Source organism: Rhagoletis zephyria, unplaced genomic scaffold (assembly GCF_001687245.7).
Source record: "Rhagoletis zephyria isolate East Lansing unplaced genomic scaffold, Rhagoletis_zephyria_1.1 Rzeph_scaffold_14678, whole genome shotgun sequence".
In the NCBI taxonomy this organism is placed as follows: domain Eukaryota; kingdom Metazoa; phylum Arthropoda; class Insecta; order Diptera; family Tephritidae; genus Rhagoletis; species Rhagoletis zephyria.
In genome coordinates this window covers 1-13996 of record NW_016171746.1, presented here as the reverse complement: position 1 = coordinate 13996, position 13996 = coordinate 1, and the positions used below count along the sequence as shown (strand labels likewise).

General features: G+C 36.8%; 1 protein-coding gene across 1 annotated transcript; it reads right to left on the bottom strand.

The window, feature by feature from the left end:
* Positions 1-316: 316 nt before the first annotated feature.
* LOC108378677 (C-type lectin 37Da-like) lies at positions 317-9199 on the bottom strand (the record flags this gene model as incomplete). The annotated part of the gene is made up of 4 exons (XM_017634982.1): positions 9172-9199; positions 789-964; positions 617-725; positions 317-522 (listed from the first exon to the last, which is right to left on the bottom strand). Coding segments are annotated over exons 1-4 (519 nt in total), but the record flags the coding sequence as incomplete, so codon positions are not given.
* Positions 9200-13996: the final 4797 nt, after the last annotated feature.

Sequence of the window (13996 nt, the reverse complement as noted above, 5' to 3'; positions counted from 1 at the left end):
GCAACTCCCTTAAAATATTTTTGAAATAGAGCTTTTTCAAACCTCTCTTGTTTAATACCCATAACAAAATATTTATTTTAGGTTACTTACACCGATTTGAACTTTTTGAACAGGTGGCAACCTATAAAAAATATGTTCGTAAAAAATTGTTCTTGAACCTGTTCTAACAACCTACCTACCGATTTTTTTTTTCAGTTTAAGTCTCTTTGCATGACCTACAATCCTAAGTATCTTTTTGTTGAAAATGATTGGAAGGCTCACAATTTTTTTCTATCAGAGATTTTTTATTAAAAATATTTTACTATATCAAACATACAAAATCTAAAATTCTTTCGCAATTGTCATCATCCCATTGGAAACTTTTAGCAAATAATTTTATACAATGTTGACTATTTTTATAATTATCTGGTTGACCTTTTGACCAGTGCGTATATTCGATAAGCGGTCCATCAATGCCCCAATGCCATGTCTTCATATCAATTAACTGATTGCCGGCTGTCCAAAAGGGTTGGTTACGTAAATCTGCATTAAAAATATTAAAAATTATTTTAAATAAAAATTAATAAATTTATATGAAAATTCATAAAACAATTTCTACGTTAACCCTTTTACATACTATGTTGGTCAAGAAATTCCTCGAGTTCTTTCTGCATTTCGGCCGAATTCAAAACGACTAGTCTTGAGTTATTTCGCTGACAATACACATTTGCGCCAAACCAATTCGCCTAAAATATATTTAAAATCTTATTTGAGTCAACTGAAATGAGTAAACTATTCTCGCCACTTGCCTTCGCCGGAGATAGATAAAATGTCGCAGATGACTTTGAGGGCTTTGTGGTTGTGGTAGTTGACTGTGTTGGCACTAAAGTCAGTCGTGTCGTAGTCGGGAGTGTCGTATTCGGCTTTGGCGATACCGTAGTCGGTTTAATTGGCACTGTCGATGGTTTTGTCGCCGCTGTTGTCTCTGCAAATGAAGGAAATATGATTCGTTAGAAGAAGCTTGTCTCTCTTCGCCGGTATTTCTTGTTCAGTGGTGATCCTTGTTTAGATTTCCCGGTACGCAACAACTGGCACTACATATATCAGATATTTATTTGTAAGCTCTTACTTACTTTTATTAAAGGGCGGCCCAGTTAAGCCAACAGCCAATTGGGTACGAAAACTCCCCAAAACTAATATCAACAGTATCAAATAATTTGAAAATCGTTGCATTTCTCCAGTTTGCTTATAACTCACAACTAAGTAATTAGATTTCCAAAACTTACCATTTTATATGGAGAATTTCTGCGTCTTCTTTACTAATTTTGTTAAGATTATTGCTATCTAATTTTGTTTAACAACTGCTACAGTTTTTGATAATTTTTTAATCAGAGAAATGCTAACGCTCTTGTTTTTATTTTTAGATATATGTATGGTATAGGTATAGTCAAAGATACGAGTGCAGACATAAACACATAAACATTTAGAGATAAAGTGGAGTAAAATTGCCTTTCTTCTACACCACAACCGTTCCTCCCATTCACCCGCGTCCTTCTACAAAGTTCCACCAATTATTCATCATAAGGGCAAAATAGTGCTTTCACACATGGTGCTTCCTATGGGCCCTTGCTTTCGTTGCAAAATGCACAAATTGGGTTTCGAACTTCATACCTTTGCCTTTTATTCCATTTTCTTAAACTTCGGCGGGCAGACGCCAAAGTACTTATTGCACCATTCAATTAGATAAATCTTAGTTTTTTTCTGCCTTTAACTGAATTCTTGTCTTTAAAGAGTTCGTACAATTCTTCATCCATTCCTCCGTTTCGGTACTCATCGTCCACACCAAAAGGGTCATAACTCTTCCTTAGAATAGTTCACTCAGAATCTGCTCATCATTATTCCACATTGTTCAACTTTCTGCGCCATATAACAGGTTGGCCAGGATTAGGGATTTTGAGACTGCAATATTATTCCAACAAAGCCTAAAGTAGGACCTGTTCGCATAGTTGTTCTTAGGCATACAACGTCCTTCTTTGAGGCGCTCAATTTGGAAAGTTAATTTACAACGTCAACCGTTGATGCAATACTAACCCCAACAAAGCAATTAAGTGTTTCCTTAATAGGCCAAACAGGGTGGTAGCTAAATTTCTTCAGAGACCAAACAAAAAATGCTAGACTATCGAGCTCTGTTTACGAACGAAAAATCGATTGTGTCACGAAGCCTGGGAGCGATATATGGCCTCCCAAACTAACACCACCCATAGTGTACATCTTGCTTGGTGGATAAGCGTAATACGAAGAATTTTGTCTGCAGCTGTCCGACATTAGCCAGACTCAGGTGGTGCATTTTAAGGACATACATATGTATTGAGACTGAACAAGTTATAAATCTAGGTCGTTACAATTGCGTGGACCTGACTGTAGAGGGAACGACATTGTAACGAAAGCGAAGGCTCTAAAACCAACAAAAAGGTGGGATTTTATTTCTTTCAGGATATTACACTTTGTGAACATATTCTCAACGTAATATTTGTCAGCTCGAAGGCCACACCGGTAACACCCTATCAATTGGACTTCTATCGTCCACCCAATATGATCTATAGGACCTTAGAGATGTTGTGGATTGGGCTTCCAATCTTCGGGCGTACATTCACCAGACCAATATCAGAGGACAGTTTTAAAAAGGGTTAAAAAAATCAAATTTAATTTACGTGAACACTTGCAATCGGTATAACCTTCTTGAAAGTTTGCCAAATTGCTAAATTAGATTTCTTAGCATTTTGCTGTAGTGTCGCAAAGAAGTGCTTGAATTTTGTATAAAAACGTGCTATAAGGTTTTTTTGGGTATGGGAAAGCCATTTCTGCACTTATATTTTTCTTAAAACTTCCAGCAGAAGGCGCAACAGTGAGAATTTTCACATTTTCTACCAAACTTATTTTCGCAATTTGGTTAACTCTAAATTGATTTTATACCCAAGGTTTCTTCGGAAGTTTTTCTTAGAATTACACATAGAATTCTCCTATGCCAAACGCGCATAGTAAAAAAAACGGAAAAATTGATTCGCCCTAATGTACATATTTGTGATTTACTTTACGCACAAACGCAAAAGGCTTTTAAATGAAAGTATTTAGCTAATTGTCTTAGGAATCCGGACAATTTGAAAATGCCACTGAAGTATTGGCAACCAAGAAATTTACAAGTTCGCCACCAACAAAAATAAAATTCAACTTTGTGATGTTAGAGGTATGGGAACAACAATGCTCGAGTTGAAGGCATTGACTATTGAATAAGTTTATATATTGAATGTAGTTGTTACAAATGCATGCATGTAAGTGTGTATGTACGCTTGTGACTACAGCTGTCGGCGACATCATTTGCAGAAACTCGAATGTTTGGAAAAAGTTTTCTCATTCAATTCAATGCTAAAGAATCGCTTCTTTTTTATCTGCGCTCGAAAATCGTTTTGCCGCAATTGCTTGTCGCAAAAGCTTTTCACTTAGCCGAACATACACAAACACACACTCACACTGACTTATAAATACACAGCAATCAAGCGAAAAATGCCGCATTTTATTTGCAAAACTTTTATTCAATATACATAGTTTTTTTGTAAATGCACTTTTTGTTGCTGTTTTTGTAGTCATTGCACGCCAATGTTGTAATTGAATTTCGTTTAGCGGCCGCGCGCGCACACGCACGCTTTTTCTTACGATACATATGTCACTCACATATGTATGTTTGCCTGTCTGCCACTCCTCGCTTAGCTCTGCTGGATTGTCCTTAGCGGCTGTGAAGTAATTGCATAAAAATCTTTGCAATCGAGAAAGAAGTAGCGAGCGAGTGTTGAAGAAGTTGGCAACGCGGCGTGCGCATATGTGACCTGTCAATGACGCTACTAACGCAGAAGAAGGCGCTGAAAGTTTTCTTTGCTTGCCCATACCAACTTCGATTCGGCTGGAGTTTCCTTTTCATTTATGTATTCTCTTTGAACTTCACGACAGGGAGGAGCTAAGAAAGGCAACGAGCATAAGTGGAAAGGTGTCCCTTGGCAATAAATTTGCACTGAAGCGTGTTAGTGGGCATCAATACGGCTGGGGCGAGTGAATTTTCTTTAGCTGTTGCTTGCATTTTTTTCGCCCCTCTTTTTTATTTCTCTTTAATGTGGCGCGCCAGTTGAGGTTAAGTGCTTTGCACACAACACACACTCTAAGACAAACATACACACACTCCACCACGTAAGGCGCAAGAAAAGTGCGCACTTTCACTCTTTTTTCTCGAAAACATTTTGTTGATCTTTTTCTTTGAATCCTTTTTTGTATTTGCTTTCTATGCATTTTACTTTTTTGTTAGCTGTTTTATTTTTTTATTTCTTTTTTTTTGTGTTTGCTTCTATCGTTTTGTTTGCTATCTACATCGTCGTCTGCGGTTTGTTATCCATCGCTAAATTGTTGTCATTGGCATACGCCAAGCGCGCGCTCGCTGCGTGCAATCGAGCATTAAATTGCCAGGGCGTATGAGTAACCGAAAATTTCGTGTATGAGGCGGCAGCGGCGCTCTCTCTCTCCCTCCCTCATTATCATTGTGTGCAGTTTTTTTTTCGCTAAATCGAAAAACTCGATTTGCCGACAGTTCAATTTGCAGATTAGTTGGCACAACTGGCGAGTGGTTTGGCTTCGGATTCGTTGGAAAGGTGTGAGTAATTAACCTTTTTAGTTGATAGGCCTTTACTTTTATCATCATACGGTTGGGGAGTTACAAATTATCTTCACAGTTACAATAGAATGCAATGCTGTTGCACGAGTAAGAAGTCTGCAAAGAACTTGTGGCGCATGCTGTGTGTGTGAGAACTTTCAGAGAGATGGTTAGGGCCTGTTGTAGTCATACAAAATGGGTGCTGGGATCTAGATTTTAAATATGGTGGTTTTCACTTTTAAAGCAAGACCGTACCCAAAACTCGACAAAGTCCTGGATAATCCTAAACGTTCCTGAAACTCACGAAAATCCCTGATAACTTGAGAAAACGGCACTTAATCTGCACAGATACCGAAAAGTCCCAGAAATTCCCTAAAAAATTCAATGAGACCTCAAAAAGCCCCACAAAATGCCGAAAAAAATTACCGAACTTTTGTATATATTCATTAAATCTTCAAAGATTCCGAAAAGTCTGGAAGTTCCTTAAAAATAACAAAATACTCCAAAAAAGGTTCAAAAAGTCGCGCAAAATAATAAAAAACATTCTTAAGATCGCGAAAAAAATCTTAAATAAAACAGGAAAAATCCCGAAAGCTCTTAAAATAATCCCGAACACACAAATTCTAAGAATTGTGGAAGATCCTTTTAAAATACCAATTCTGGAAAAAGTCGCAAAAGTTCCTGAAAACCCCCGAATTATCACGACAAGCTCCAAACAAAAAACAAAACCTTAAGCTCCAAAAATACTGAAAGGTTTCAATAAAATTCCAAAAGTTCCAAAATTTCTCGGTATTAACCCAAAAAACTACGAAGAAGCCCTGAAAACGTTACAGAATTTCCTGGAAAATATCGAAATAATTCCTGTATTTTACCGGAAATCGATCTTTAAAGTTAAACACAAAGGATCACGAGAAGTCCCAAAAAAAAACGAACAAAATTATTCCATAAATTCTCGAAAAATAAACACGAAGGATCCCAAAACGAAAATAACGAAATGTCCCCGGAAAGTCCCGAAATTTCTTGAAAAGTTAAAAAAAAAAAATCAAAGGGTCGCGAAGAAATTTTGAAAGATCCAAAAAGGTTCCAGAAAGAATCCAAAAATTAAATATGAAAAATCTCGAAAGGTTCCGAAAAATCACTGAAAAACTTTAAAAAAAAAAACAGGTATTCCGAAGAGTACCGAAAACTTCACTAAAAATCTTGAATTGTCCCGAAAAGTGAAACATGAAAAATTCCTGTAGAAAGCAAAGAAGCCTACGAATAACCGCGAAACATAAGAAACGTATTATTTTTTTTAAATAAAAGGATTATTTTTTTGAACATTAGACTAGATAGGTCTAATAACTCACTGAACCCTTAACCAATTTAATTTTCTTAATTAATAAGATTTTTTAGTTACTCATATCCTATTCATTTCTAATCATAATGAATTGATGCCTATGTATAGCAGAACGGAATAAAATAAGCACTGTAACGGTAAATTAACTCCCAAAAGGTCAACATAAACGCTTTGCATAGTAAATAGTTAAATGCCTTGTCTATTCTTCTCTCATCCTCCTTACACTCAACCTTAAGGACCCAAAGCCATTGAACAGCTGGACGAAATGAGAATGAATGAGCGCATTCTGTGCGGATCATTTGTTGTCCAAAAGTCGCATCGAAGGATGGCAGACACAAAAAAAAGCCATCGACGGAAATAAAAAAAGATATAAATAAATAAAATAAAAATTGGTAAGACTAAACGAAGCATTGAATTTAGGAACTTAAAGCGTGTGTTTTACTTATATTTGATGCAGACGGGTAACAGCTGTTGTATGTACTTAGTTAAGTGGGAAAGCAAAGGGACAATAGTAAAATAAATCNCAATCTACAACTATACCTCGTGACAAAACTTCTTCCACAAAAAGTTGCTCACACAACTGTACCTTTGAATTCAAGAGAATTTCGCGGATTCCTTTCAACCACAATGCATCTATAAATAAGTATATGAAGTGCGCATTTGGGATAACGTTACAGAACCGCCTAACGGATTCCGGCCAAGTCCAACAAAGCACGCCAGTCGTTTCAGTAAGCCCATTCACGGAGTTTCTTTTTCGCCGAACCTCATGTGTAGACTTTTTCACAATGGAATTTTTTCCAGTAGATTTAGATTTCATCAAAAAGAGGTGGTCGACTAATTACTCAGTACTGTGACACCATTACGGAGGATGGTTCCGTGCGCAGACGTCCACTTAAGTGCGGAAAGCTTTTGGCTGTCATTCATCTGGGAGTGGCTAGACGTTATTCTTGTGCGTACGGTTCAAATCGTCGCTCACAATATCCGGATATTTATATCCACTTATCCGCTGGGTAGCGACCTAACACCCGATTTGGAACGAGCTAGAGTGAGAGGGCGTTACACTTCGCCTGCGATGGGTTTGGATGAGACCCCCTTTTTTTGGTGGCGACCACAGCAAACGTATAAAGGACTATGATTTTAGGGTATGCACCTGGAATATCCGGACCCTTAATGGGGAAGGTGCGTCTGCCAGGCTGGTTGATGTCCTCGGGTAGATTAAGGCTGACATCATCGCCATCCAAGAAATACGATGGACGGGGCAAAGCAAAGTAAGCGTGGAGCCTTGCGACATTAACTACAGTTGCCACGTAAAGGAGCGCAAATTCGATGCTGGATTTGTGGTGGTAGAGAGACTCCATCGCCGAGTACTGGCGTTCAACGCGGTGGACAAACGTCTAGTCACAATCCGCATCGATGCCCAGATGGAATAGAAGGATGAGGCGTCTAAGGGTATCTTCCATAAGCGCTTGGCGCTTTCATATGACCGCTGCCCCCGACACGATATAGAAACCGTGCTTGGAGATTTCAATGCCAAGGTGGGCAAGGAAGGGATCTTTAGCGTCATTGTCGGAAAATTCAACCTCCACGACGAAGCGTCCGATAACGAACTGAGACTGATCGACTTCGTCGGGGCCCGAAACATGATAATATCTAGTACTAGGTTCCAGAATAAAAAGTTCCAACAAGCTACATGGCTGTCTCCAGATCGTCTGATGACAGCAGACAGCCAATGCATTCGCTACTCGACTCTCATACCTGCTCTCTGAGAACAATCTTCAACAAACCGACATATGCGCGCAGTGGAACTACTTCTCCCGTTCATTAAGTATCGCCGCCGGGAAAAAGAGTCGGATTTTAGCGGGCCCGTAAGAACAACTGGTACGATGGGATGTTGAGTGTCAAGCTGCGATAGGGCGCAACGCGAGCCATGTGGGACCGTTAGATGGAACTGAAGAGAAAGCGAGACGTATTTGCCGCAATAAGAGTGAGGCCGAAATATACGTCAGTGCGAAGCGCTTAAGATGCTGGCCGACAGGAAAAACGCCCGAAAATTTTATCAGAGACTTAGGCCACTTATACGGTATTCGCATGAGGCGATTTTCCAGGCAATTTTAGAAGCGATTAGTTGAACGTACTTAAATTAAGGAGGGAACACTGAATGGTAGTACCGCTGAAAGTAGCGGAGAAGATAAACCCGAGCCCCCAGTCGATAACGATGGAGTTGATGTCCCACCGCTGGACTATGACGAGGTACGAATAGCGATTACACGGCTGAAAAACAACAAAGCTGCTGGAGCTGACGGCCTGCCAGCCGAGCTCTTCAAGTATGGAGGAGAGCAGCTGATAAGGTGCATGCATCAACTCTTATGCAGAATATGGTCAAACGAACGCTTGCCCGACGATTGGAATTTAAAGGACGGGGCTCGTTCAGAACCATTTCGCGATTAGTTCGGGATCACTTCGGGACTAGCTGGGGGCCAGTTCGGGACCAGTGAGGATGATGAACTGGACCCAAACTTAGCCCCAACTTGTCCCAAACTACTCTCCAACTGGTCCCGAACTGTTCGTCAATTAATCCTGAAGTAGTCCTGAACAAGCCTTTTTCGCACTCATAATTTTTATGAAAAGACTTTTGTAATGTAAATCCTTGAATTAATTAGAGATGGCTCGAAAAAATGTTATCTAAATATAATAATTATTGATTGACTTTTATTCTTTATTCTTTTCTTTGATAAGCTCATGCATTTTGTAAAGCGTTATAAATTTCCCATAAGCGCTTTGAAATGTGGTAGAGCTACTCTTAATTTTACTTGGCCAAGGCAGAAAGTTCCCAATTTAATTTTTCTTGAAGCTTGGCGTGCTAATTTGGGGCCAAGAGTAAGTCCATTTCTTCCATTTTTACTAAAAAATATGTCCGTAATTGGAGAAAAATCTTAGGCTATCGCGAAGACATTGCGTCTAAATTCAACCAAAGTTTTACAATTCCAAAAAACAAACTTGCTTGCCGCGCCACCTACACTCGCATAGCTGCACTTAACATTAAAGCCACTTCAAACACCTTTTATATCTCAGCATTCACGCAGCACAGACAAGCACCGCACAAATTATACCGATTATAGTGAAAATAATGTTCACCATTTCCAACACGTTTGGAACTTACCAACTGGTGAATTCATATTTGTTATCATTCTTATTGTTGCCTTTGCCGCGTTGACATTCGCTTTGTGCCCAGCCGCTATGCCTTTTTCGTAAATATTTACGAAGTAGAAGTAGAGCACTAGCAATGAAGTTTAGGAAATGGGAAGAATCGCAAAACCACACAGAGTTGCATGCCGGAACAGGCCATTGAGGAATTTCTGCGCTTGAGGAATTTATTTACAGAGAATTTTTGATTCGTTTTAAATTTGTTTCGATTTACCATTCTACCGCATTTTTAAACATACTCATCGACATTTTGCTGATTTTGTATGCATTTTTATGAGATCTCTAATGTTAACTGAAATTTTTTATGAAAGAAGATCTAAAATATTAAACTCGGATATTTAAAAAAACAATCAAATTCTATTATGCTTACGAATCTGAGTATATATTTGACGAAAAATTACTATAAGGAGGACAAGTTTTTTTATTTTAAATTATTTATCATTATGTGAGTAGAACTCTAAGAGTAAATTTATACACCGTCTTTTAGGTGTAAATTTCAATCTGATATTTTTGAATGGCATGAAAAACGCTTTAAAACACAAAGCAAAGGTTCATTTTTAAGTTTCTTCCAAACTCCTATACAAAATTTGTTTAGAAATTTCGCATTCTTAAAATCAAATTTCTCACACTTCCGATTGGGCATTTACTTCAACCCAAATCAATTTTTTATGTCATCTGGCAGCGCTATCAGAAGGGAGAAAGTTGAAAACAAAGAAAACTAATGTCAGAAACGAGCAGAATTTCAAAGCGGTTGGACGTGTACGCGGTTGAATTAAAATATTTTTTATAAATACCCAAAATAAAAAGTGAAATTTGGGCAAATTAAAGTGCAATTGGTGTAAGTAATATTTTGAAGTGTTTGCGCAAACATTTCGTTTATCAAATTGGCGCAGGGGTTGAAGCAATAAAAGGCCTTTGGCTGGCGATTTGTGAAATCAATAGAATGCAATATGCGCTGCAGCTGTGCAAATTGTTATGAAAATTTGAAAATTCAATAAGCCGTGGCGCCGTCGAGGAGCAAGCGCATCGTCACTCGCACCGCTTGCCTCCACGTCCCTAGGGGCTAGCGGTTGCAGCAAACAGCAGCGGCGTTTGCAAGCGATAACAATGCAAAAAGCAAACAATTGCATGCATCGTGCGCTGGGAACAATAAAAATTAAAATATAAATTTTATGCAGCCAACAAATAATGAAAAAGGAAGCATAAATAAATACATACAAATAAGCTATTGCGTGGTTGCGCTTTAAAGTGCAAAGAAAGCGTAGAAAGTGAAAAGCGCGCGACGTCAAAAACAAAATGCATTGAAAAGCGACAAAGTCGCGTATGACAAAACAAAAACAAAACGATGACATACATATGTATAAAAATCTTGCTGATAAAATGAGGGCTTCGAAATAATTTTGTAGCCTCAAAAACATTCCACGCCTACTATTTATTTCGTATGTACATATAGTGTTGTGTTTTGTGTTTTTTTTTGTTATTTATTTATTCAGCTTTCGTTCTTTTTAGGCGCTTTTATTTTGTTTTATTAGCCCACATTTCGCGCCTGGCGACTGACAAGTGTGGGTGGCGACAGCTGTCAATTTCTTGTGTGCAATACAAACAAAAAAAAAACAAGCAAGTGCAATATTCGAGCCGGTGTAAATTAATTAATTTTCATTGAGAATTAATTGAAATGTCAAAAAAGCCGGCTGTGTGATCGGTTGCAATAGCTACAACAAAAGATTACTTAAGTTGTAAAGTTGAAGTGACAAAATCTACATATTAATGTTTAATATTTATCCAAAGTAAACGCCAATTACAAGTACTTATCAAAAATCAACCAACGGGCGCAATAGCAGTTAAGGTAAGTCTTAATAATTATTTAAAATATACTAAACAAAGTTTGTAATATGATTTTCTAGGTTTAGGTTAGCGCAATGCAAAGAGTGTTTTGCTACAGCCCAAATTTTCATACATACAGAAGTATGTATCTACTTATACGGTGTTTACATGCGGATTTTGCGGGCAACTGTTGAAAACAGCCACCGCCTGGTTAGAACGACTTTTCAACTAATCGCTGCCAATGAAGTTGTTGAGCAGCCATCTTTTTATTCAACTAATTGCCTCTAAAATTGCTTGCAAAATCCCCTCATGTAAATACATGCTTTGCCTGAAAGGATACTTGCAAAAAATAATTTCAAAAACCGTTTTGGAAGAATCTTTTGGAAGAAAGATGTAAATACATATGCGTTGTTTCGGTAACTAAAACTTACTGTCGTAGAAAAGCAAAAACACCCCTGTAGATAATTTCAGAGGCTAAAAGCCCTTTCAAAAAAGAGGCTTGGGAATCAAAAGGCCTTCCACGCTCAATTTTTTCCTCCATTCCTTTTTGTAATGTTAAATAATAAAAACTTACACATTCGCTTAAATTATAAATAGTCCTCGGGCAGATAAATGTAAATGTGGACCGTTCCATTTATGTAGACCAGATTGTGATGAGAAATGGTATGTGGTTTTGGTTGTGGAAAATATAAGCCCTTCTGAGCTGGTTAAGACAAAAAAAAATTTCTATAGAGTCCTTGAAAAAATATAGATATGTATTTTCTATGTACATATGTATGTATGTATATTGCTGCCATTTGATTTATTTCATGTACATATGTACTATGTTATACTCAAAAACAGTTTCTATCTCAGAACGAAATGATCAAACAATACCATAGAGTGTTCTTAAAATTCTTACATGTGTACATGCATTCATTTACATGTATGTACATATTAATATATGCACACACAATATCAAACTCATCCACTTCCTTGTCCTCCTTGAGAAACCATATTTAGCAAGCAGATAGACAGCTTGTTTGGAAGAGCAATAAGCAAGGTCGTTAGAGCTAAGAAAACAAAATGTTGCGAACTTTGTTTACCAAGTCAAGTATTTAAATTGTCAGTCACTTTTACTTGTCTGCCTGTTGACTTCCAAACATACATATAAATTTACTATGTACAAATGTTTGTAGATGCATCTGAGTAAAAATATGTGTGAATTAAAAAAGTAAATACTTACAATCTAATAAATATGTACTTTTGATATAATACTGAATACATTGGTTACAAAATACATACCGCTTCCCTTCAATAAGTTAGAATCCTATCCAATTCCAATAACTAAAGGCGCAAACAAGGTTGTTGAAGAGAAAGAATACATGTACATACTTACCTACTCCAGTGAAGCGGGAGGGTATGTATGTACATACATAACACGAATTTGATTTCGTCACCATAAATATTATTACTACCATATAATTGCATCCCAATGTACATACATAAATATGTAGGTATAGTACACTACTTAAATGTAGTAAATAACTTGTAGATTACTCAATTTGCACTGCTTGCTGATTCACTGTGTGCAAAAATTTATCAATTTCTTTGCAATTAGAACGTGACGAATCAAAACTTAAGTATTTACATACATACATATGTACATACAGTCATGTGAAAAATAATAGGGGTACGACATTGTGACCAGTTTTTGCTATTTTTCTTATCTAATAAAAACCGTAGAAGTCAAAATTTCAAACTTTGTAGAAAAATCAGAAAAATTTAAAAAAAAATTACAACAAACTTTTTATTAAGAATTTATAGAAAAATTATAAATTTCAAACCCTGTAAAAAAATTAAGAAACAGCAAAATTTTACAACAAACTTTTTATTATGAATTTAAAAAAAAAAATAAAATTTAGTATGCAGTTTTACGGCCCGTTAAATTCTATCAATAAAGTGCAAGTTTCAATTGGCTAAGAATTCGCGTTGATTTTTGTTATTTTTGTTCGCCGATGCTGTTATTATTTTCCTCCATACAAAAAAAAATGCGCACATATTTTGTTTCAGCAAAAAAAAAAAAATATCAAAAATCAAGGCGAGTTCTTATCCAATTGAAACTTGCACTTTATTAAGTTAGAATTTATTGTGCCATAAAACTGCATAATTAGAATTTTTCTAAAAATGCTTCATAAAAGTTTGGTTGTTGTAAAATTTTGTTGACTTTTTCTAATTTTTGTGCATTCAACTGTTTGTAGTTTAGTATGCATTTTCATAAAATTAAATATGTAATAAACATTAAGCAAGCAAAAGAAAAATTGTCGAAACTGGTCAAATGACTGTATGTACACATCAAAAATTCCAGTTTAGAAAAGAAAGAATGAGCTATTCGTATGTATGTACGTACAAGTCGTAGGTAATCCATAAATATTGATAGTGAAAATTTTGCTATATCATTTATTTTGTTTTTAACGGAGCTTAAATTCTAACCAACCAAGTGTTTAAAAAACGCCTTTGTATTTGCTAAATATTGACCACGCTTTTACCGCTAACTTCCTTGGCAATTTTTTCGCTACTATGCTATTATTTACTTGGACAAGTAAAAGCTATCGCTGTCTGGTACTTTAACTGTTCCCTACCAAGCAATCTAATGAAAAACAAGTAAGAAAGTCTAAGTTCGGGTGGAGCCGAATATTAAATATCCGGCGCAAGTATTAAATATATGTTTTTCACCTTTCCGAAAGCTACCGCTAGATTGTAAGCAGCGGTGTATCAATTTTGAGTAAATTAGCGTCCTTCAATTTCGAAATATTGCAGTATGAATATGAAAAGCGGCCGTAATTTTAGTCCGATTTCAATAATTTTCAACGTTTTGCTTTTATGTGGCAAGCACAATAAAAATACCGAGTTTGGTACAAATTGGTAGAACGGTTACCGATATACATATATGTGATCATAAGTGGGCGGTGCCCCGC